General features: G+C 31.5%; 1 protein-coding gene across 1 annotated transcript in view; it reads right to left on the bottom strand.

Moving 5' to 3' along the window:
* Positions 1–13646: 13646 nt before the first annotated feature.
* LOC143222334 (NAD(P)H oxidoreductase RTN4IP1, mitochondrial-like) overlaps positions 13647–27672 on the bottom strand; it is a 32763-nt gene continuing 18737 nt past the window's right edge. The window contains 7 exon segments of the mRNA XM_076448751.1: positions 13647–14003; positions 16390–16482; positions 21283–21419; positions 21422–21465; positions 24346–24482; positions 25314–25362; positions 27193–27317. Coding sequence (XP_076304866.1) covers positions 13875–14003; positions 16390–16482; positions 21283–21419; positions 21422–21465; positions 24346–24482; positions 25314–25362; positions 27193–27317 — 714 coding nt within the window. The 3' untranslated portion in view covers positions 13647–13874.

The following is a 27672-nucleotide window of genomic DNA, read 5'->3' as shown; positions in this document are numbered from 1 at the left end:
GAAGGATAAAAATTAAATCTAATCCTATGAATCAATAATTGTGAAATTCACCAAAGCAACTTTTGAAATTATCTTTCACTGAATCCTGCAATAACTAACAACTGTAACTCTCCATTCAGAAATTTATAGTTTAAGGTAACTAATATTTATTAAATGCATTACAACACTTCAAAGTTACACAACTAGAAACACCACAAACTGACATTTATAATAACTTCCTTGAGTTTAAAGATATTGACTGCCAGAAATTTAAAATTAATCAAATATTTTATCTGATTCACACTGATACATAGTTTAGTATGATCTAGAAAATTATTCTTATACGTCCGAGTACTTGTTGATAGCATTATTAATTTTATTACTTGGTGCATAGAGCCCTCTCCCCCAGTGGCACAGCGATATGTCTGTAGACTTACAACGTTATAATCTATATTTCGATACCCGTAGTGGTCAGATCATCTGTAGCTTTGTGCTTAACTTCAAACATATAGCGTGTCTATGGAACGCTAACAAAGGTTGTTTTTCATACTATTTCACGATCATGCTAGAATGGCTTGAAATTTAATGATTCTGAAAACACATTCATTGTCAAGCTAGCGTTCACGTTTTTGTGAAATTGTAATCGTTAATTCATCAGAACGCACCCGATCCGGCTTTCAGCCGTGAAGGCGTTATAATACGACGGTCAATCCCACTATTCGTTGGTAAAAGAGTAGCCCAAGAGTTGGCGGTGGGTGGTGATGACTAGCTGCCTTCTCTCTCGTCTTACACTACTAAATTAGGAACGGCTAGCACAAAGCTACTCGAGGGCTATCAACGTGGTAAGTTTGTTTGCTTGCCACGTCATACAACCAAACTTGAATAATCACTTTCAACACTCTTGCTATGATTTTTTTTTTAAATCATTAAATATTAACTTACCAAATAAATTGAATAATAACTCTTAAACTAAACAGTTTTCTATATCCAAAAAATATTAATTACTGATTTGAAATCATTCTTTCCCCAACTTGTGTGTCTACAGTGAAGTTATAATTTATAAAGCTTCTATAATAAATAATCATTTTCTTTGAAACAAACATGGATTTTAAAGCGATAAAACAGACAATTTTAAATACTCTATAACTTTTATTTTCTATTTACATAATTTTATTTTAATTTTTTTTATCGATGTGAAAATTCGGGACAAGAAAACATAAATCGAGTTTCACTCTCTCTTATTAGTGGAGAAAATCGGGCCTGGCATGGCCAAGCGCGTAAGGCGTGCGACTCGTAATCCGAGGGTCGTGGGTTCGCGCCCGCGTCGCGCTAAATATGCTCGCCCTCTCAGCCGTGAGGGTGTATAATGTGACGGTCAATCCCACTATTCGTTGGTAAAAGAGTAGCCCAAGAGTTGGCGGTGGGTGGTGATGACTAGCTGCCTTCCCTCTAGTCTTACACTGCTAAATTAGGGACGGCTAGCAGAATAGCCCTCGAGTAGCTTTGTGCGAAATTCCAAAACAAACAAAACAAGAAGAAAATCGTCCGATCATAGAAGTTCTTCTATTGTTGTCTTGCATCTGGCATTCTAATTCGGTTAAACACTAGTCAAAAAATTCTTGTGGATCTAAATATGTTTCAGGAGCTTACGTTTCTCAATTTGTCTATCTACTCTAGTCCTCAGAACCCTCTGACTCTGATGATTTCTTTTCGTGAAACAAATTTCGCAGTTCTTTGAAGTGAAGAGGTCTCATTGATTTATATTTCGTAAATTTGTTTTAACGTCTACAATGTGAAGGTACCTTCTTCCTTTCAGTTAATAGTTTCCGATATATATGAGATTATTGTTTGACAATAATGAGGCTGTGTTGGTATAAAATATTTGGCATGTGATCCTTCAAGACTCGTGATAATGTTTGTTATTTTACTTGAGGCATTACTATTTTGAATGTCCTTCCTATTGGTAAAAACATTCGCCTTTGTTTCTTTCTAAAAATAACAAGAATCAGGATAGGTTGATGTTAGTTATCAAAATATAGAAATTACCTCCTGGAAATTAATACAATGAAACTACCGATAACTGGGCTATATAAATTTAGTGGATATCAATTCAGATACGTTTTCGAACAACACTTTTATTGAAATATCCAAATTTTGAGCAAACTGATTGACTCTATAAATTGATTTCTAATAAGTAAAAAGGGAAGGTAATGTTTATCTTATGCATATCGAAATATTTACAACTTTACTTCGGGAAAAACTCTGTAGAAAGTATCATATGTCTCCAGTACTAAACAGAACAAAATGTAAACAATTACTAACAAGCGTTATTAGAAATTTGAAAATTTCAAAAATAATCAAACTAAAAAAGAAATTGAAATAAAAAAAACGTTGGTACTAACAACTATACTTTTGAGAATGATAAATCGCGTGATGTATATTTTAATTTAGTTGCTGCAATTATCGAGAATTTCACTCTGCGTTGTTTTTGGTTTTTTATCAGAACACTTCAAAACGGACTATCTGTGTCTGCTCACCAAACAATGTTTTACACTTAAAACTAAAACCAAACACCTGTTTACAGTTAAAACTCAAACCAAAACCTTTTTAAACTTAAAACTACAACAAAACAACTTTTTACACTTAAAACTAAAATAAAACAATGTTTTACACTTAAAACTAAAACTAAACAATGTTTTACACTTAAAACTATAACAAAACATCTTTTAGACTTAAAACTAAAACCAAACACTTTTTTACACTTAAAAGGATAACAAAACATCTCTTTACACTTAAAAGTATAACAAAACATATTTTACACTTTAAACAAAACCAAACACCTTTTTACACTTAAAACTCAAAACAAACACTTTTTTACAGTTAAAAATCAAACCAAACACCTTTATATACTTTAATACCAGACTTTTAGAGTTATAAGTCTTCGTTCGTATTACTGGGCTCTACCAGATGTCCTTAATCTATGGGTGCCTTTGTATTTAAAATTCGAATATTTTAATATTTGTTTGGAAGCAGTTTAACATCGAGATGGCGCTGCGAAATTCATCAATATCGATTTGAACTAAAGCGCAAGGAGAATACAAACACGGCAATAATGATGCTTCATAAAAAGTAAAATAAAATACATTTTTAACTCTATTTTTGCTTAAGGCTACACAATCGGTTAACTGTGCTCTGTCCACAACAGGTATTGAAACCCAATTCTATTAGACATACTACTATGCCACTTGAGTATCAAGTAAAAATTTGGATCAAGATATTCATCAAGGTTATTAATCACTATAATTAACTTGTTTAGCTTAGTAATCAAAAAACTTGTGTAACTTACATCAACCTGAAAATCAACAACATTGTACTAGTATTAAATTTTTCTTTGTAATGTAAGATAATGAATATTTATGTAACCAACCTATAATAAGATTTTATTCTCACATTTGTAACAGATTACAGCTGATGAAGTCATCAGTATAAGCATAATTTTTATTTAGTTGTATATAATTAATATACAGAAACTTTAACAAACTACTCAAATGCACTTATTTATTGCTTCAAATATTTTTTGACAACAGCATTCTCTCTACTTTTACAATCTTTCTAACTTTGACTCTTATGATCATTAAAAAAAACACCTTTTACTATGACATGTAAGGTTTCAGTAACTGAATTTATTTCCAATACCAATATAAAAGTACACATGATTTATTGCACTTATTTCTATCAGGTAAAATGAAAACAGATGTTGTCTTAATTTAATTAAATTAGTGTGCTATGTGGTGTTTTTAACTGAAATCACAGTTTTCCCACGAGCATGACCCTCTTGCTGCTTTCTGTAAGCATCAGGAGTATCTTCAAACTGAAATATCTTTTCTACAACTGGAGTAATCTAATTAAAGAAAATACAGGAAATGTTTATTAGTACATAATCTTACAATAAAAGTATCTCTTAACTTTTGTTACTAAATCATTATATCAAACTTATCAAGACATATTTAAGCTATAAGAAACTGTTTTCAGTTGCAAGTGTGTGAATATGATGCATTGTTGATTACAAATGCAAAAAAAATATTTGGTTCAGCAATACAGAGTAATAGTTTTGGATTTCTTTTTAAAGTCCATGTACTTCTCTTGAGAAATTATTGATTTTGCTTAAGAAAATCTGAACACAGCAAAGAGTGTTTCATAAAATCTCATGTTGAATATGCTTTCCATCATTCTCAATCAGCCTGTCATTAAATGATCCAAACAACTTCCTGCACTCAAAAATGCATTTCATTCAAATCACCAGTCTTGTAAATTCTTAGTTATAAGGCCCAACATGTCTTAATTTGAGGTTCAGAAAAAACTATTCAGAGAAATATTATTACATGAAAGCTCAGATATACAAATGCCAATAGTTTCCAACAGAAGTATGTTTAAAAAGAGGAAGATAAAATCAAAGTTAGTCATGAAGTAGTTTTTGGTGGGGGATAGATGACTTAATTCATGAGCAACATGAAAAGACTTAAGAATAGTAAGTTTGATGGCAATGGGTGGTTGCAGTATAGGTAAAAGTAATTTTAAGTTTGTAACCATGTTTGTCTGAGGCAGAAAAAATTGCTCAGAGGGATGGTGACATCTGTTTTGTGAATTTTAGGAAAACTACATGTTATATTAGGGCAGGAGCATTGTATCCAATAGGCTCTCACCCCAATATTTTATATGGTATTCCTAAAACTCACAAAATAGTAACTCTTCAACCAATTTCTTCCGACTTAAAGAAGCAAAGTTCAAACTTTCAAAGTCCATGCACCTATACTGTAGCCACCTCTTACCAAAGAATTTACTGTTCCTGAATGTTTTCATTTTGCATATGAATTAAGTTCACTCCCCCCCCTTCCCCACTAAAACCACTTACTGGCAGTTTTCATATTACTTCCCTCTTTACAAACATACCTCTAAAGAAAATTATGTTACTCCTGTAACATTCTTTTAAATTATTAATTTGGGTAGAAATTTTACTCAAATTAAAAATAACAACAAATCTCAAAGTTCAGTTTTGTTTATTAAAAAAATCAAGTCCCTGTAAATTTAGAGCATGCACTATCTAGAAGGATAAAAATTAAATCTAATCCTATGAATCAATAATTGTGAAATTCACCAAAGCAACTTTTGAAATTATCTTTCACTGAATCCTGCAATAACTAACAACTGTAACCCTCCATTCAGAAATTTATAGTTTAAGGTAACTAATATTTATTAAATGCATTACAACACTTCAAAGTTACACAACTAGAAACACCACAAACTGACATTTATAATAACTTCCTTGAGTTTAAAGATATTGACTGCCAGAAATTTAAAATTAATCAAATATTTTATCTGATTCACACTGATACATAGTTTAGTATGATCTAGAAAATTATTCTTATACGTCCGAGTACTTGTTGATAGCATTATTAATTTTATTACTTGGTGCATAGAGCCCTCTCCCCCAGTGGCACAGCGATATGTCTGTAGACTTACAACGTTATAATCTATATTTCGATACCCGTAGTGGTCAGATCATCTGTAGCTTTGTGCTTAACTTCAAACATATAGCGTGTCTATGGAACGCTAACAAAGGTTGTTTTTCATACTATTTCACGATCATGCTAGAATGGCTTGAAATTTAATGATTCTGAAAACACATTCATTGTCAAGCTAGCGTTCACGTTTTTGTGAAATTGTAATCGTTAATTCATCAGAACGCACCCGATCCGGCTTTCAGCCGTGAAGGCGTTATAATACGACGGTCAATCCCACTATTCGTTGGTAAAAGAGTAGCCCAAGAGTTGGCGGTGGGTGGTGATGACTAGCTGCCTTCTCTCTCGTCTTACACTACTAAATTAGGAACGGCTAGCACAAAGCTACTCGAGGGCTATCAACGTGGTAAGTTTGTTTGCTTGCCACGTCATACAACCAAACTTGAATAATCACTTTCAACACTCTTGCTATGATTTTTTTTTTAAATCATTAAATATTAACTTACCAAATAAATTGAATAATAACTCTTAAACTAAACAGTTTTCTATATCCAAAAATATTAATTACTGATTTGAAATCATTCTTTCCCCAACTTGTGTGTCTACAGTGAAGTTATAATTTATAAAGCTTCTATAATAAATAATCATTTTCTTTGAAACAAACATGGATTTTTAAAGCGATAAAACAGACAATTTTTAAATACTCTATAACTTTTTATTTTCTATTTACATAATTTTATTTTAATTTTTTTTATCGATGTGAAAATTCGGGACAAGAAAACATAAATCGAGTTTCACTCTCTCTTATTAGTGGAGAAAATCGGGCCTGGCATGGCCAAGCGCGTAAGGCGTGCGACTCGTAATCCGAGGGTCGGGGGTTCGCGCCCGCGTCGCGCTAAATATGCTCGCCCTCTCAGCCGTGAGGGTGTATAATGTGACGGTCAATCCCACTATTCGTTGGTAAAAGAGTAGCCCAAGAGTAGCCCGGTCTTACACTGCTAAATTAGGGACGGCTAGCAGAATAGCCCTCGAGTAGCTTTGTGCGAAATTCCAAAACAAGAAGAAAATCGTTCGATCATAGAAGTTCTTCTATTGTTGTCTTGCATCTGGCATTCTAATTCGGTTAAACACTAGTCAAAAAATTCTTGTGGATCTAAATATGTTTCAGGAGCTTACGTTTCTCAATTTGTCTATCTACTCTAGTCCTCAGAACCCTCTGACTCTGATGATTTCCTTTCGTGAAACAAATCTCGCAGTTCTTTGAAGTGAAGAGGTCTCATTGATTTATATTTCGTAAATTTGTTTTAACGTCTACAATGTGAAGGTACCTTCTTCCTTTCAGTTAATAGTTTCCGATATATATGAGATTATTGGTTGACAATAATGAGGCTGTGTTGGTATAAAATATTTGGCATGTGATCCTTCAAGACTCGTGATAATGTTTGTTATTTTACTTGAGGCATTACTATTTTGAATGTCCTTCCTATTGGTAAAACATTCGCCTTTGTTTCTTTCTAAAAATAACAAGAATCAGGATAGGTTGATGTTAGTTATCAAAATATAGAAATTACCTCCTGGAAATTAATACAATGAAACTACCGATAACTGGGCTATATAAATTTAGTGGATATCAATTCAGATACGTTTTCGAGCAACACTTTTATTGAAATATCCAAATTTTGAGCAAACTGATTGACTCTATAAATTGATTTCTAATAAGTAAAAGGGAAGGTAATGTTTATCTTATGCATATCGAAATATTTACAACTTTACTTCGGGAAAAACTCTGTAGAAAGTATCATATGTCTCCAGTACTAAACAGAACAAAATGTAAACAATTACTAACAAGCGTTATTAGAAATTTGAAAATTTCAAAATAATCAAACTAAAAAAGAAATTGAAATAAAAAAACGTTGGTACTAACAACTATACTTTTGAGAATGATAAATCGCGTGATGTATATTTTAATTTAGTTGCTGCAATTATCGAGAATTTCACTCTGCGTTGTTTTTGGTTTTTTATCAGAACACTTCAAAACGGACTATCTGTGTCTGCTCACCAAACAATGTTTTACACTTAAAACTAAAACCAAACACCTGTTTACAGTTAAAACTCAAACCAAAACCTTTTTAAACTTAAAACTACAACAAAACAACTTTTTACACTTAAAACTAAAATAAAACAATGTTTTACACTTAAAACTAAAACAAAACAATGTTTTACACTTAAAACTATAACAAAACATCTTTTAGACTTAAAACTAAAACCAAACACTTTTTTACACTTAAAAGGATAACAAAACATCTCTTTACACTTAAAAGTATAACAAAACATATTTTTACACTTTAAACAAAAACCAAACACCTTTTTACACTTAAAACTCAAAACAAACACTTTTTTACAGTTAAAAATCAAACCAAACACCTTTATATACTTTAATACCAGACTTTTAGAGTTATAAGTCTTCGTTCGTATTACTGGGTTCTACCAGATGTCCTTAATCTATGGGTGCCTTTGTATTTAAAATTCGAATATTTTAATATTTGTTTGGAAGCAGTTTAACATTGAGATGGCGCTGCGAAATTCATCAATATCGATTTGAACTAAAGCGCAAGGAGAATACAAACACGGCAATAATGATGCTTCATAAAAAGTAAAATAAAATACATTTTTAACTCTATTTTTGCTTAAGGCTACACAATCGGTTAACTGTGCTCTGTCCACAACAGGTATTGAAACCCAATTCTATTAGACATACTACTATGCCACTTGAGTATCAAGTAAAAAATTTGGATAAAGATATTCATCAAGGTTATTAATCACTATAATTAACTTGTTTAGCTTAGTAATCAAAAAACTTGTGTAACTTACATCAACCTGAAAATCAACAACATTGTACTAGTATTAAATTTTTCTTTGTAATGTAAGATAATGAATATTTATGTAACCAACCTATAATAAGATTTTATTCTCACATTTGTAACAGATTACAGCTGATGAAGTCATCAGTATAAGCATAATTTTTATTTAGTTGTATATAATTAATATACAGAAACTTTAACAAACTACTCAAATGCACTTATTTATTGCTTCAAATATTTTTTGACAACAGCATTCTCTCTACTTTTACAATCTTTCTAACTTTGACTCTTATGATCATTAAAAAAACACCTTTACTATGACATGTAAGGTTTCAGTAACTGAATTTATTTCCAATACCAATATAAAAAGTACACATGATTTATTGCACTTATTTCTATCAGGTAAAATGAAAACAGATGTTGTCTTAATTTAATTAAATTAGTGTGCTATGTGGTGTTTTTAACTGAAATCACAGTTTTCCCACGAGCATGACCCTCTTGCTGCTTTCTGTAAGCATCAGGAGTATCTTCAAACTGAAATATCTTTTCTACAACTGGAGTAATCTAATTAAAGAAAATACAGGAAATGTTTATTAGTGCATAATCTTACAATAAAAGTATCTCTTAACTTTTGTTACTAAATCATTATATCAAACTTATCAAGACATATTTAAGCTATAAGAAACTGTTTTCAGTTGCAAGTGTGTGAATATGATGCATTGTTGATTACAAATGCAAAAAAAAATATTTGGTTCAGCAATACAGAGTAATAGTTTTGGATTTCTTTTTTAAAGTCCATGTACTTCTCTTGAGAAATTATTGATTTTGCTTAAGAAAATCTGAACACAGCAAAGAGTGTTTCATAAAATCTCATGTTGAATATGCTTTCCATCATTCTCAATCAGCCTGTCATTAAATGATCCAAACAACTTCCTGCACTCAAAAATGCATTTCATTCAAATCACCAGTCTTGTAAATTCTTAGTTATAAGGCCCAACATGTCTTAATTTGAGGTTCAGAAAAAACTATTCAGAGAAATATTATTACATGAAAGCTCAGATATACAAATGCCAATAGTTTCCAACAGAAGTATGTTTAAAAAGAGGAAGATAAAATCAAAGTTAGTCATGAAGTAGTTTTTGGTGGGGGATAGATGACTTAATTCATGAGCAACATGAAAAGACTTAAGAATAGTAAGTTTGATGGCAATGGGTGGTTGCAGTATAGGTAAAAGTAATTTTAAGTTTGTAACCATGTTTGTCTGAGGCAGAAAAATTGCTCAGAGGGATGGTGACATCTGTTTTGTGAATTTTAGGAAAACTACATGTTATATTAGGGCAGGAGCATTGTATCCAATAGGCTCTCACCCCAATATTTTATATGGTATTCCTAAAACTCACAAAATAGTAACTCTTCAACCAATTTCTTCCGACTTAAAGAAGCAAAGTTCAAACTTTCAAAAGTCCATGCACCTATACTGTAGCCACCTCTTACCAAAGAATTTACTTTTCCTGAATGTTTTCATTTTGCATATGAATTAAGTTCACTCCCCCCCCTTCCCCCCACTAAAAACCACTTACTGGCAGTTTTCATATTACTTCCCTCTTTACAAACATACCTCTAAAGAAAATTATGTTACTCCTGTAACATTCTTTTAAATTATTAATTTGGGTAGAAATTTTACTCAAATTAAAAATAACAACAAATCTCAAAGTTCAGTTTTGTTTATTAAAAAATCAAGTCCCTGTAAATTTAGAGCATGCACTATCTAGAAGGATAAAATTAAATCTAATCCTATGAATCAATAATTGTGAAATTCACCAAAGCAACTTTTGAAATTATCTTTCACTGAATCCTGCAATAACTAACAACTGTAACCCTCCATTCAGAAATTTATAGTTTAAGGTAACTAATATTTATTAAATGCATTACAACACTTCAAAGTTACACAACTAGAAACACCACAAACTGACATTTATAATAACTTCCTTGAGTTTAAAGATATTGACTGCCAGAAATTTAAAATTAATCAAATATTTTATCTGATTCACACTGATACATAGTTTAGTATGATCTAGAAAATTATTCTTATACGTCCGAGTACTTGTTGATAGCATTATTAATTTTATTACTTGGTGCATAGAGCCCTCTCCCCCAGTGGCACAGCGATATGTCTGTAGACTTACAACGTTATAATCTATATTTCGATACCCGTAGTGGTCAGATCATCTGTAGCTTTGTGCTTAACTTCAAACATATAGCGTGTCTATGGAACGCTAACAAAGGTTGTTTTTCATACTATTTCACGATCATGCTAGAATGGCTTGAAATTTAATGATTCTGAAAACACATTCATTGTCAAGCTAGCGTTCACGTTTTTGTGAAATTGTAATCGTTAATTCATCAGAACGCACCCGATCCGGCTTTCAGCCGTGAAGGCGTTATAATACGACGGTCAATCCCACTATTCGTTGGTAAAAGAGTAGCCCAAGAGTTGGCGGTGGGTGGTGATGACTAGCTGCCTTCTCTCTCGTCTTACACTACTAAATTAGGAACGGCTAGCACAAAGCTACTCGAGGGCTATCAACGTGGTAAGTTTGTTTGCTTGCCACGTCATACAACCAAACTTGAATAATCACTTTCAACACTCTTGCTATGATTTTTTTTTTAAATCATTAAATATTAACTTACCAAATAAATTGAATAATAACTCTTAAACTAAACAGTTTTCTATATCCAAAAAATATTAATTACTGATTTGAAATCATTCTTTCCCCAACTTGTGTGTCTACAGTGAAGTTATAATTTATAAAGCTTCTATAATAAATAATCATTTTCTTTGAAACAAACATGGATTTTTAAAGCGATAAAACAGACAATTTTAAATACTCTATAACTTTTATTTTCTATTTACATAATTTTATTTTAATTTTTTTTATCGATGTGAAAATTCGGGACAAGAAAACATAAATCGAGTTTCACTCTCTCTTATTAGTGGAGAAAATCGGGCCTGGCATGGCCAAGCGCGTAAGGCGTGCGACTCGTAATCCGAGGGTCGTGGGTTCGCGCCCGCGTCGCGCTAAATATGCTCGCCCTCTCAGCCGTGAGGGTGTATAATGTGACGGTCAATCCCACTATTCGTTGGTAAAAGAGTAGCCCAAGAGTAGCCCGGTCTTACACTGCTAAATTAGGGACGGCTAGCAGAATAGCCCTCGAGTAGCTTTGTGCGAAATTCCAAAACAAGAAGAAAATCGTTCGATCATAGAAGTTCTTCTATTGTTGTCTTGCATCTGGCATTCTAATTCGGTTAAACACTAGTCAAAAAATTCTTGTGGATCTAAATATGTTTCAGGAGCTTACGTTTCTCAATTTGTCTATCTACTCTAGTCCTCAGAACCCTCTGACTCTGATGATTTCCTTTCGTGAAACAAATCTCGCAGTTCTTTGAAGTGAAGAGGTCTCATTGATTTATATTTCGTAAATTTGTTTTAACGTCTACAATGTGAAGGTACCTTCTTCCTTTCAGTTAATAGTTTCCGATATATATGAGATTATTGGTTGACAATAATGAGGCTGTGTTGGTATAAAATATTTGGCATGTGATCCTTCAAGACTCGTGATAATGTTTGTTATTTTACTTGAGGCATTACTATTTTGAATGTCCTTCCTATTGGTAAAAACATTCGCCTTTGTTTCTTTCTAAAAATAACAAGAATCAGGATAGGTTGATGTTAGTTATCAAAATATAGAAATTACCTCCTGGAAATTAATACAATGAAACTACCGATAACTGGGCTATATAAATTTAGTGGATATCAATTCAGATACGTTTTCGAGCAACACTTTTATTGAAATATCCAAATTTTGAGCAAACTGATTGACTCTATAAATTGATTTCTAATAAGTAAAAAGGGAAGGTAATGTTTATCTTATGCATATCGAAATATTTACAACTTTACTTCGGGGAAAAACTCTGTAGAAAGTATCATATGTCTCCAGTACTAAACAGAACAAAATGTAAACAATTACTAACAAGCGTTATTAGAAATTTGAAAATTTCAAAAATAATCAAACTAAAAAAGAAATTGAAATAAAAAAAACGTTGGTACTAACAACTATACTTTTGAGAATGATAAATCGCGTGATGTATATTTTAATTTAGTTGCTGCAATTATCGAGAATTTCACTCTGCGTTGTTTTTGGTTTTTTATCAGAACACTTCAAAACGGACTATCTGTGTCTGCTCACCAAACAATGTTTTACACTTAAAACTAAAACCAAACACCTGTTTACAGTTAAAACTCAAACCAAAACCTTTTTAAACTTAAAACTACAACAAAACAACTTTTTACACTTAAAACTAAAATAAAACAATGTTTTACACTTAAAACTAAAACAAAACAATGTTTTACACTTAAAACTAAAACAAAACAATGTTTTACACTTAAAACTATAACAAAACATCTTTTAGACTTAAAACTAAAACCAAACACTTTTTTACACTTAAAAGTATAACAAAACATCTCTTTACACTTAAAAGTATAACAAAACATATTTTTACACTTTAAACAAAAACCAAACACCTTTTTACACTTAAAACTCAAAACAAACACTTTTTACAGTTAAAAATCAAACCAAACACCTTTATATACTTTAATACCAGACTTTTAGAGTTATAAGTCTTCGTTCGTATTACTGGGTTCTACCAGATGTCCTTAATCTATGGGTGCCTTTGTATTTAAAATTCGAATATTTTAATATTTGTTTGGAAGCAGTTTAACATTGAGATGGCGCTGCGAAATTCATCAATATCGATTTGAACTAAAGCGCAAGGAGAATACAAACACGGCAATAATGATGCTTCATAAAAAGTAAAATAAAATACATTTTTAACTCTATTTTTGCTTAAGGCTACACAATCGGTTAACTGTGCTCTGTCCACAACAGGTATTGAAACCCAATTCTATTAGACATACTACTATGCCACTTGAGTATCAAGTAAAAAATTTGGATAAAGATATTCATCAAGGTTATTAATCACTATAATTAACTTGTTTAGCTTAGTAATCAAAAAACTTGTGTAACTTACATCAACCTGAAAATCAACAACATTGTACTAGTATTAAATTTTTCTTTGTAATGTAAGATAATGAATATTTATGTAACCAACCTATAATAAGATTTTATTCTCACATTTGTAACAGATTACAGCTGATGAAGTCATCAGTATAAGCATAATTTTTATTTAGTTGTATATAATTAATATACAGAAACTTTAACAAACTACTCAAATGCACTTATTTATTGCTTCAAATATTTTTTGACAACAGCATTCTCTCTACTTTTACAATCTTTCTAACTTTGACTCTTATGATCATTAAAAAAAACACCTTTTACTATGACATGTAAGGTTTCAGTAACTGAATTTATTTCCAATACCAATATAAAAAGTACACATGATTTATTGCACTTATTTCTATCAGGTAAAATGAAAACAGATGTTGTCTTAATTTAATTAAATTAGTGTGCTATGTGGTGTTTTAACTGAAATCACAGTTTTCCCACGAGCATGACCCTCTTGCTGCTTTCTGTAAGCATCAGGAGTATCTTCAAACTGAAATATCTTTTCTACAACTGGAGTAATCTAATTAAAGAAAATACAGGAAATGTTTATTAGTGCATAATCTTACAATAAAAGTATCTCTTAACTTTTGTTACTAAATCATTATATCAAACTTATCAAGACATATTTAAGCTATAAGAAACTGTTTTCAGTTGCAAGTGTGTGAATATGATGCATTGTTGATTACAAATGCAAAAAAAAATATTTGGTTCAGCAATACAGAGTAATAGTTTTGGATTTCTTTTTTAAAGTCCATGTACTTCTCTTGAGAAATTATTGATTTTGCTTAAGAAAATCTGAACACAGCAAAGAGTGTTTCATAAAATCTCATGTTGAATATGCTTTCCATCATTCTCAATCAGCCTGTCATTAAATGATCCAAACAACTTCCTGCACTCAAAAATGCATTTCATTCAAATCACCAGTCTTGTAAATTCTTAGTTATAAGGCCCAACATGTCTTAATTTGAGGTTCAGAAAAACTATTCAGAGAAATATTATTACATGAAAGCTCAGATATACAAATGCCAATAGTTTCCAACAGAAGTATGTTTAAAAAGAGGAAGATAAAATCAAAGTTAGTCATGAAGTAGTTTTTGGTGGGGGATAGATGACTTAATTCATGAGCAACATGAAAAGACTTAAGAATAGTAAGTTTGATGGCAATGGGTGGTTGCAGTATAGGTAAAAGTAATTTTAAGTTTGTAACCATGTTTGTCTGAGGCAGAAAAAATTGCTCAGAGGGATGGTGACATCTGTTTTGTGAATTTTAGGAAAACTACATGTTATATTAGGGCAGGAGCATTGTATCCAATAGGCTCTCACCCCAATATTTTATATGGTATTCCTAAAACTCACAAAATAGTAACTCTTCAACCAATTTCTTCCGACTTAAAGAAGCAAAAGTTCAAACTTTCAAAAGTCCATGCACCTATACTGTAGCCACCTCTTACCAAAGAATTTACTTTTCCTGAATGTTTTCATTTTGCATATGAATTAAGTTCACTCCCCCCCCTTCCCCCCACTAAAAACCACTTACTGGCAGTTTTCATATTACTTCCCTCTTTACAAACATACCTCTAAAGAAAATTATGTTACTCCTGTAACATTCTTTTAAATTATTAATTTGGGTAGAAATTTTACTCAAATTAAAAATAACAACAAATCTCAAAGTTCAGTTTTGTTTATTAAAAAAATCAAGTCCCTGTAAATTTAGAGCATGCACTATCTAGAAGGATAAAAATTAAATCTAATCCTATGAATCAATAATTGTGAAATTCACCAAAGCAACTTTTGAAATTATCTTTCACTGAATCCTGCAATAACTAACAACTGTAACTCTCCATTCAGAAATTTATAGTTTAAGGTAACTAATATTTATTAAATGCATTACAACACTTCAAAGTTACACAACTAGAAACACCACAAACTGACATTTATAATAACTTCCTTGAGTTTAAAGATATTGACTGCCAGAAATTTAAAATTAATCAACTTAAGATTTTTATTTCTTATTCACTTCTATGGACTCTGTAAAATGACAAGTGTTGAGAAAACGTTTTCTCAATCATTAATATATACTGGCTAGATTCAGTAAGTTCTTTTTCGGTTGTTTAATTTTAGTTGTTGATTATAGATATTTCTTTGTCAAGCAGACATTGTTTTAAACATATACTAGATTCCTGCACTTCTAGAGGTATTACTATGATTTTGACATCGAGCTGCTTTACAGTAATTGGTTTCCATAACTTACTAAATCCATCTGGAAAACTCATATATCAGTATTTTTTATTAAAATGCTCAAACTACATTAATAAACCATTCTCACTTTTAATAGTGTATTAACGTTTTCGATACTTTTTTTAAAGATGTTATCTGTCATTAGGGAGTGCATTAAATTCAAACAGCAGATAAGAAATGTTAAATCCCTTTTTTGGAAGATATAAAATAAATCCAAAATTACAAAAAATCATTGATATATATAACCCAACACTTCTGTAAAAGCATAAAAAACCAGATTATTTAAGACCTTCAATGTTAATACTAGCAGCCAATAAGTTTGGTTTGTTTTGTTGTGAATTTCGCACAAAGCTACATGAAGGCTATCTGCGCTAGCCATCCATAATTTAGTAGTGAAAGACTAGAGGGAAAGCAGCTAGTCATCACCACCCACTGCCAACTCTTGGGACACTCTTTTACCAACAAATAGTGGAATTGACTGTCACCTTATAACATCCCCATGGATGAAAGGGCGAGCATGTTTGACATGATGGTGCTTCAAACTCATGACCCTCGAATTACAAATCGAGTGCCTTAACCACCTGACCACGCCAGGCTTCCAGTAAGTCAAAGTTTGGTTCATTAAAAAAAACTAATTAACAAAAAAGAAGCTATTGTCTATCACGTACCTCACCATTATCCACCATCTGACTAACAGTTTTTAAAGCACAACCACTGGGAGCAAATAGAGCCCATCTAAGGCTACGGCCATCTTTTAAGCCCTGGAAAAAAAATGTATTCACTATAAAAATAAAATAATTTTGCATCTTATACTACAAGTCCAACTGAAATAGTATAGTAACTGTAAAGAAAATAAAGTAATAATACAAAAAAAAGGTTAAATATAAAGATTCAATATCTCTACCACACAATTTTTGAAAAAATTATTTAATAATAAAGCAATTTTTTTTCTAATTAACTACTGTTGCTGCTTGTGGAATTTCATGTAAAGTTCTTTAGGGCTATCTGTCACTAATTTTTCAGTAATAAAGTAAGCTAGCTAGTCAACATTACTCACTGTCAACTCATGGTCTAAGCTATTAAAATACTTGGATTTGTCCATCACTCTTACAATGCACTAATGGCCCCAAAGCATGAAGCACAAATTTTATTTAGGTGGTAACAAAACGCAAATCACAGAACCTCGGATTTGTAATAGGGCAACCTTATCGCTGGGCCACGCTCAACCCTTATAAAAAGTGAATGTTACATTATTAATATATATTTGTTTGAGACAGAACTACTTCTGAAATAACATTTTTTTAACTTTACATACAGCTTCTATTATGTTTCATATTCAAATAATAAATAATTTTCACAGTTAAATACCTATCCAGTAACTCCATTCATTGCAGTATTTATGTAATTTATTTTCCTTTAAAATAATTTACTCGAAGTATGAATATAGGTCGCAGGACACATAAAAGTTAATGAGTCTAAACCACAACACTAAACCTAAGATATTGTTTGTCCTTTTATCTCTATTTTTAAGAATGTGGTGATCAGTAATGAAAAACTTATAGGTTCAATTTCCACAGATTAGAGATTTTCCTATTTACAAAAGAGTTTTGCACTATTTAGGACCTTTGATTTCAAGTTTTTTAATGACATGTCTTCTATCTGTTGTTTTTAAGCACAAAGCTACACAATGGGCAATCTATGCTCTGCCCACCGTAGGTACTGAAACCCAATTTTTAGCATTAACTGACTCTCCTGAGTGCATTTATAGCAATGATAGTAATGGTACGTTTGTGTTTATTTCATAATATGGTACTGTAAATAAAATTAATAAATCAAACTTCATAAGCTCCACTCCCATGTATATAAATATTAAAACTGCTCAAATTAATGTACCATCATTAAAATTACAAATGCTGTAAAATGAAACTTGCCCATAAGAAGACTATCTGATATTTTCCACTTGTGTAAAGAAACCAAATATACGCGTGCATGTAAATTATTATCATCTTTACAGCTGAAAATTAATTTAAATTTTATGTTTGTCTATTTTTACCTTCAAATTACAATTACTTACAATTCTGATTATAAAAACTTCCTAGTTGCAGTTATCAAAATAAGACTTCACTGCCAAATAATCAGATTTATTTGATGAAAACTCTTTATCTTCATATTTTCTGACTATTTCCCCTGTGATTCCAAGCCAACTTCAGTTTAATATTTTCTCTTTATAGTGATAATTTTCTTAAATTGGAAATGTATTTCTGGCAGATACTTCCCTCCACTCACAAAATTAGCTTTCTTTGATTTGTGTTGCCCTCTATATGATATTTTTTAACACATGCCAAAAACCTTCTGCTCCTCCATATAGGAATCTAACATTTCAACAAGACTTTCATTCAAATTAATGTATCATCTCTCCACCAATCATAGAGCACTACCATCACATCATGCACCTGACTCCCTTTGTGCACTGCTATAGAACCATCACTATAGAACCAATGGGAAGTGTGCAGAAAAGTATCTCTCAGAAATACATGTTCAGTTTAGGAAAATTATATCTTACAATAAAGTACTTACCTCCATTCACAAGATTAGCCAAACCACTGAAAACAAGGAGGGACAGGTATGAGGAAAGAACAGATACCCTTTCCCCTGAAAGCATCCTAAGGATACCTTTATACACGAGAAACAGATCAGATAGCCTGAGGAGGGGCACCACACCACTTCTGAACCACATATATTCTCACCATGAACAGTTATGAACAAACGTGGCAAAAAAGGAAGGGAGCATACCTGAGTGGGATAAGCCAGGAAGTGATACCAATCAGATAAAATAGTAACATAACTCCTACAGAAGGAAAATGAGTAAAGAATGGCTGAGATGTAGCAGACCGTAATCAGAAAGTCAATTACATCCAAAAATATCCTCACTGGGTACCCACATCCATAAGATGATATGATAAAAATCATATCATCTTCATCTTAAGCTTTAAAATCATGGTTATGAGAAAATGACCAAGTCCAAAACAAAACACAGGAGTGGCACTGAACCAGACATCTGGGAATGTGGCATTTGCTGTTTGTATATAATCAACTCTTGTAATCATGAACTTAGTCCCAAAAGTCAATAACCTCACCATCGCAAGATAAAATGAGGGAATGTCCAGAATAGAAACAGAAACAGCATACATATACCCTCCATGGCCCATGACACAGAGCAAAGAAATGAGAAAGGAAGATGGACAACCTCAAACCTGTGTGAGGGCTTAAGATGATTTGTTCCCTCAATATCCAAAACCAGCCCAGGGAACACCAACATCCACATGAAGGTAGGATGACAGTACCAAACCAAAGATATAAACTGCACTAAGATGTCTCCCTCTGTCACGTGTTATTAAATCCATAGAATAGTATGCCCTATACACCAGCAGAACACCACCACCCTGCTTTGAAATGAATGGTTATGGCAATACGTGTGGAATAAATCCAGAAAGATGCCTCCATGGTCAACCACCCCTGCAGCTTTGAACTGGTAAAGGTTCCCACAATCCACAGGAAGAAAGAAGGGGTGGTATGGTACAGGATGGGCCTATTTGTGGAGTATATATCACAAGAGTATTGACCCTACAGTGATCTTGTGAAACACTATCTCAAAGGAGAGTGTGTGAAGCTATAGAAACAACATGCAAATCAACATGGCACAGAGTGCAGATTGCATAGAAAGAATATCTTGTCAGGTACCATTTGCAAAAGAGCGAAATCCAATGGACAAAATTCAAAGCAAGGGCCCTGAAAGATTGATTGATTGTTTTGAATTTCGCACAAAGATACTCGAGAGCTATCTGTGCAGGCCCTGAAAAAAATGAAAGCATTAATAAAGACTTATATAGTACCATAGCCATATAGAAGTCTGAAATATAGAAAGAGGTGGTAGGTGATACCCTGAGGATGCAGAAAATGCACTGATGGGAGATAACATGGAACAAAGCAAGTCAATAAGAGGACAAAAAGAATAAGTCAACTGGATTGAATGATGAACCCAAATAGTAAGGGTAAAGGGAAAATATATTAGAGTAAGAGTGTTTTCAGGAGATAAATACATGGGAAAGAAGGTTATGTCAAACTGAGATGAGTACTGAAAAAAATACCCAAATGAAGGAAGGATTTCTTCAAATCTGATCAACCAGCCCACCCAAGCAGTTTCTAAAAGGAGCTGATAAATATTACAGGCTGACTGGAGCAGGTTCAATAGCCTGTATGTGAGGAAGTCTCAAAGAGACAATGGCACGTCAAGGGATCCTAAGGAAGAAAGGAAGCAGGCACGCTGGATAAGGGAGGAGCAGCAAGAAATGGAATGACAAAACCTTCTCACAATACTCCATGAACCCAAACATCAGATGTGAAAGAGCTCCATCAATGAATGAAGCCTGTCAAACAAGATCTTACCAAATCTGAACCCACTTGGTAGTTACCAGAACCACTGTTAAAATCCCATGCATTGTCATAGAAAATGACAAACAGTGGTACTATGGGAAGAAGAAACAGGGAATGGGTGGGAAGGGTAGGGTCAGGAGAAAAGAACTGGTGCCACATTTGCCTCCAACCATAAGAAATGGGCCATCAGATGAGAAAGGGTATACTGTTGTTGGATCAAAGTAACCTTCAGCTCCAAAGACTACATAATCATGTCAAACATCACATTTCAAAATGGGGTTATATGAAAGTCCATGGCAATGTGGCATCACAACTCAAAAGGTTCCAACAACAAAGAAAGCACATTTGCTATACCAGAGCCAAAAATGACAGGTGGGCCAATGTTAAAATAATGAAAGGATGTCTTCAGTTAACTCCTCAAGGGTCCTGTGAAAAGCTTCTGATAGGAAATGGATCAAGGAAAGGTACTACAACAGGGTTGTCATGATAAGAAGAAGACAGGAATACTGAGCACCTGTTAGATGAAAAGAGATTTGGCCCTAACATTACAGACTCGGTTGTTGTGACCAAGTACATTACCACAAAGTAACCAGAGCTTCCATACTATAATTCATAATAATGTATATCTGTTTATATTTAGTTTTATTGTCCTTTGAACTGTGTACAACCCCAAATTAAGGCATGGGCTTACTAGGCAAATTAACTATTCAAATCAAACATCTTGCATAACAATAATGGGTTTAAATACATCTAACAATAATTAATCATTTGATCACAATATTGGTAATAATATAAAAATAACTTCAAACTCATGATTGGTGATATTTTAAAACAGAAATACAAATAAAACTCTAGGACCATTCTTCACTTATAAAATAAAGTATTTATTTCTAAGAGTTTTCAGCTCTGATAGAAGAAATTTCAACTGACAACATCTTTTATAGTTCAAAATTCAAGTATGCACAATGAAATGTTTTTTTGGGTTTTTTTGTCACAAAGCTTTTATAATCTTTTATAAAGTGACTTAGTGGTCTTCACAGGTTCTGGTTATGTGAAGAAGGGTCTAGAATTCTTTCTTAAGGGGAATATCTTGTATTCATTTAGTTATATGGTACACATATGCTCACTTTTGCAGTATCCAAGGATGCCTGCACTAATGACAATAGGGTACCTCCAACTATACCATATTTATCAGTATTCATCAGAAAAGGTGGCACTATGGTTATATATTTACTGTTTGTCCAACTTTTCAGTAAGCTGAGATAAAATCTGCACTTTCCTGTCCTATGGGATCGAGAATTATATCGAACCTGTGAAAAGGAAAAGCTATATTTAATACAAAATGATTACACTCAGTGCATGAAGTAGGGCAGGATGCCATCCCACTACCTCTTAGTAGACTGTAAACTTCTTAGAAGGAAAAGGTTTAATAGATGATGCAATAAGTATTTACAGTGGCAAATGTCATGTAACAACAAGGCAGAAATGAGACAATGTGGTACATAAATAGAGTGACTGAACCATAACACTACAGACTTAGTTGGTGTGACTTGAGTTCATAACCACAAAGTAACCAGAGTTTCCATATTGTAACTCATTACAGTATACATCTGTTTATGTTTAGTTTTATTGTCCTTTGAACTTTGTCCAACCCCAGATTAAAGCATGGGCTTACAAGGCTGAAGAGGGCCTCAAGCTACAATTATGAATGTATTGCACTTAGAGGTTCTGTCTCAATAGGATCTCTATAAATTGTAAATCCTGGGGCCAAAAAACCCTTAACCTGGCCTTGACTGTGTCTAACTAATAATCCCATCACACAAGTTGTAATTCATTTGACAAACCTACAGCTCACATTATCATATTAAATTATGTAATACACAAGCTGTTGGTGAATATACATTATGAAAAATTGTTATTATTTCATTATCGTACCTTACCTAGCATGTTCATAATTTGTACTATTTAGTGTCTTTTGTTATAATAAATAAAAAATAGACATAAAAAACAAGAAATATAATACTGAATTTAACAAACCATTCCACTTTCTCTTTTGCCCCACTTCAAGCACTGATTACATTGAAATAAAAATAAATAAATAAATGTGTGTGTGTGTTCCACTTCCAGTTTTAAGAAATGTTTCTGTACTAGTCGTCTTAGTAATTTTCCAATTTTAATTTATACATATGAATCTCTGCTATACACACATATCATTAGAACATAAAAATATTAAACCAAAAGTTGGTTTCCAAAAATTAAAAAAAACAATATTTCACAAATAATGTTTTGTTTTTATGTATTATCAAATTAGTTATTTCTTTATTGGATCATGTTTCACAGCTTAAATTTAATTTTACACACAAAAATAAAAACTTCTTATGCTTTCCATACATCATCTGTTGTCTACTGAAATCATTACCCTGCCTGACAAAGCTTAGAAGCAAAACAGTGACTTAATTTCATATTTTCTTTCAGAATTTCCACTTCAATATTCTATCATTTTTATTTAATAATGAATAATAAAATGGAATAAATTACTCATCTAAAAACACATTCATATAAAACATAAATTAAACTACACACTTTTCTAAACACCTCTACACCATGCCAATCAAGATAAACTATTAGCAACAAATTTGTAAATAACTCACCAACCCAGATAAACTATTCATCTCCAGACATGTAAACAATGCACTAACCCAAATGAATAATTCACCAAAAGCCTTGTTAACAACACAATAACTAAGACAAACTCCTCATCTACAGAAATTCAAAAATGCACTAACCCAGATAAAATACCCATCTAGCCATGTAAGCACACATTTACACAAATAAACTACACAAAGAAATTTAAACAGATTAATTAACCCACTTAAACAACCCATCTAGACAAGCAAACACACACTCTAACATGTGTTAGAGAACACTCCTGAAGATGTAAAGTGAAACATTAAGGGTCTAATTAAATAAAAAAACTAAATTTTGGTGATATGAGGTCATTTATTTCTTGTTTCAATGTCTTCTACACCACAATATGCACTGAAAAAATTAAACAGATATACTACCCATCTACCGACATGTAAAAACACACTATCCCAGATAAACTACACACCTAAGACTTGTTAACAATATACTAGCCCAAATAAAATACCTGTCTATAGACATGTAAATAACATATTAATCCAGATAAAGTTCACATTTTTCTAATTTGAAAGTGTATTTCCTATAGATATCTACACATAGAAAATCTAATTTCCTCACGTTTCTCTAAGAGATTTGCATGCTACTAACTTTAAGGCATGTTCCAGCTAAATTTACACGTTTTGTGTGAAATTGCAGTGTTGCATGATGGCTTCACCATGTGGCAAAAGCCCTCCACCAAGTTTATTTACAAGTATTGAGAATTAAGTTGTTTAAAGAAATTTTGAAAAGATTGTGACATATACACTTTTATCTCCCATCAGAAAATATAGTAAACTTATTATAATGATAGGATTCCATATAATTTATTTGTTTTAATGTAACCCACAAATCTTATAGCTTTAACTTTCACTTAATGTAGTATCAACACAATACAAACTTATACTTACTTTCTTATTTGTCCTTCTAATATTTTAAGATTTCTCTACATTTATATTTCAGTTTTAGTTGAGCATTTCCACTTGACAACAAATCTACAAAGTAACTTGTTTCTTGGAAAAAATTAATATTTTAATACTTATCTAATGTGTATTTTAATATCTATAACTTCCTTCTAATAATTGTGATAACTAAAGAATAATTCTGAATAATAATAAGAAAGCTATTATTTCAAACAGGAATGACACAGACCAATAAATCATGCACTTAACTTTACAAGTATTCTGATTCAAAAGATAATAAACATATTTGCAAGGATTGTAACAAGAAATCATAGTGTTTCATCCCTCTATTCAAAGAAATATATATCCTTAGAAACCAATGCTGTTTTGATGGAAAGTACCAAGTCACACAGAAACATTCTGAAATATACAATAATACACTATATAAACTCTGTGATATAATATAGTCACATCTACAACAGTGTATCTTTTAAATACGTACATAAACAATAACCCTATTATACAAATATTAAAAGTGCTTGGAATTAGCCCCGTTTATCTAACACCTAATTTACCACACATGGTCAGAATAAAACAATTTGTTCATACCCTTTCAATGTCTTTAACTCCTCCATAACATTCTGGGTACTGTAGTCTATAACTTCATCTGCTCCAAGCTGTGTTACTAAATGAACAGCTTCTGTACTACACGTGGTAGTCACATGTGCCCCCCATGCTTTCAGTAACTATTGGTGCAAATAACACAATAAAGGAACATTTTTTTTCTCAGCATTTTAAAGAAATGTACAAGTTGTATAGGTTGTTGGCCTACACCTTACTGTAAAACAGTGATAAAAAAATTGCAAATATTATAAGAAAATGAACATCATAAATTATATCTAACTTTCACAATAAAAAAATACAAGATAAATTTAAATTTCAAAACATTTTTAGCTCCACATCAATTAATTAGCTACTTTAATAATATAGAGAAATTATTATTAGCATTTTTCTATAAGCTTGGGAGAAATAAGAAATTTAATCCTCAGTAGTTAAGGCCATTGAAGCAGAACAGTTACAAAATAACTCTGAACAAAAACTAAGTAATCCTGTAATTATTCCAATATTTGTCATTGTTTTTCCACTTATGGAAGGGGAAAGAATTCTGCTTACAGAATGAAATATGGAATAACATTTTGACAATCAAACATTTCTTCTAGAAAACAATACAAATTTTATAAAACACAAAGGAAACTTCTCTAATAAGAAAAGTTTGAAACAAAGCTAGTCATTCGTTAATTAAAATTAAAATATATGAATTTTGGCATTACAAAAAAATGTTATCTACTTATTTAAATAAATTCCTTGTGCAGTCTTCCAATTTCATTTAAAATTAGCACTTATTCAAATTAATTACATCAATACACTTAAATAGCAAACTAATTAAATGACATTTAGTCCACTTTGAGTATATTAGATATTTTTACCACAGTAAACTAGCCGTAGTACTTCACATTTTAAGAAAATAGTACTGAAAAGCATTTCTTTAATCCTGTATAACTGTATGCTAGACATGCCTGAATAGCAAAAGTACCAATTCCTCCTGAGCCTGCAAAAACTAATGACCTGCAAAAAAAAAGTACAAAATTATATAAAAGTATTAATTCTAAATCATATTTTATAAACAAAAAGTGTTAAAATAAATAGTTTAAGAAGGTACAAAACTTGTACATTAGAAATAATAAAAATGGCTAATTCACTTCATATGTTCAGTCAAGATAAAGATATGTTACCCATTCTCTTACTAATATATTTTACAGCTTTTCCTTTAACTTACTATACAACATTTGTATACGACTCAAAGAGAAAGGAAAAATGTTACACGGACAGTCAAATAGTTTCTAAAAACTTTAACGGGGGAAAATTATCAAAATATTGAATAAAACAGTTGCTTTAAAATAATTCTGTTTAGAGAATGTTTAAAGCCTTGCCTCTTTATCAGGCAATACTTAACATTGCTTACAGTGAACAGATTCATCCTTTTCTAGCTTTAAATAACACTTTTTGAAATTACACTATGATACCTAAATTAATGCTATATTAAATACATCTAGTTAAATAAAATAACAGACTTGTCCTAGGGGTAGTTATTGTAAAATTTGTTTTAGAGAATTTTTTTTATTTTTATCAATGTTACTTTAGTTATTTATATTCACATTCAGATGTTATTAATTATTCTTTATCTAAAAACAAGGGAGAATTCAATATAAATTTAACTTAGTCAAACTGATTGATTCTCCATCTATGAATCCATACAATCAAAACAAAACATTTACTGTAGTTTTTGGTCAACTTTTTGTAAACTTTACAAATTTGTTGTATACAAAAAAAAAAAAGAATTTTTAATAATGTCTTTTTTTTTTAACTAATGTGGAAGTTTTTCTGATTGGTCCAAGTGGGGGAAAAATCATGTCAACAACATTTTTTTTCTCTTGTTTTCACTTTATAGTTTTGTTGCTTTAGTTAGGGATAAACTTTACCATAGTTAGCATTATCAGTAAATAACTATATAATGTTACTTCACAGCTTAAAATTACAATACCTTTTTAAAACGTTGAATAGCTTTTAATATGACAATGTACAAAATGTCTATTAGTGTATATTTACATCTGGCTGTTGTTCAAATCCATTGAAATCAAGTGCATGCACATGTGCACTTACTTTAGACATTAAAGGAATTTCATTAACCAGTTTTATTTTGAATTAAGTCTCAACAGTTAATATAAAGAAATATTAACACATAATCATAAAATAACCTTTAAAATACTAATAGAAATATTTTGTCATTTCAAATAAAGAAATATTTAACAAATATTGTGAGTAACTGTGTCATAACAATCAGAAAATAAGTTAACTTTTACATCAAGAACTAAGTGACTCTCGTAAGTGTATTTTTGTTATCTCATTTCTTAACTTGCTTTTGTGACAAATTTACTAAAAAATGTTAATGAAAATGGAGTGAAGTTTTCAAGATGAATATCCAAATGTTCATTCCAAAACACTTTGTTCATATCTAAGAGATCAGATGCCAGCCTTAATACTTTTATTATAGAAAATAATAAAGACATGTAATATGTTTTCTTAGAAACCAGGTTTCAGTGCTTAGCTTTCCAGTTTAATAATTATTATTATTTTTTATATAGATGATGTGATTGAAATGCTTACTTCTACCAGAGTAAAGGGTAAATAAGGATAACTCTCAATACATGTCTGCTTAATTTTAGAATATTCACACAAAGCAACTACATACCAGTTTAGCAACCTTTTTATTTTTAAACATTATGAACCTACTAACAAATAACTGAATATGGTGTTCAAAACAGTTTTCAGAAAACAAAAATATTATTTTTCACTACACTGCAAACTGTAATAATTTAAATAAGTGCTTTACATTACCTCATTCCTATTGCTGTATCTCTTCTAAGCCCTCCAACTACACATAGAGCTGACCAGACTGTGGTAGCAACATATGGTATTGATGCTGCTTCTACATGGCTGATACTCTTTGGTTTATGGGAAACCTGTCAACAACTACAAAGAATTAGCACTGTACATTGTGGTGGCACACGACCATTTGAGTTTCAAAATGTGTGCAGTCATTAAGGTCAGTTCTCTTTAATTTTTATCTGTTTTCATCTTTGTACAAAATGCATATGTGACTTTTAAAACAGTTTAAAACATGAAAAAATGTCAACAAGTGTAAGTACACTAAAATTCATGATAAGTTCTTTACACCAGTGCAGAAATAAACAATTAACAAGAGACAAATGTTCAATAGAATACCTATTTTGACACAAATACTTCACTAACTGTACATTTTATTCAAACCATTTACACAGTAGAAAAGTAAGATATTATAAAAATATCCTTTTCAGT

This window comes from Tachypleus tridentatus, chromosome 8 (assembly GCF_004210375.1).
Source record: "Tachypleus tridentatus isolate NWPU-2018 chromosome 8, ASM421037v1, whole genome shotgun sequence".
Taxonomy (NCBI): Eukaryota; Metazoa; Arthropoda; class Merostomata; order Xiphosura; family Limulidae; genus Tachypleus; species Tachypleus tridentatus.
This window is presented reverse-complemented; position numbering and strand designations above follow the sequence as displayed.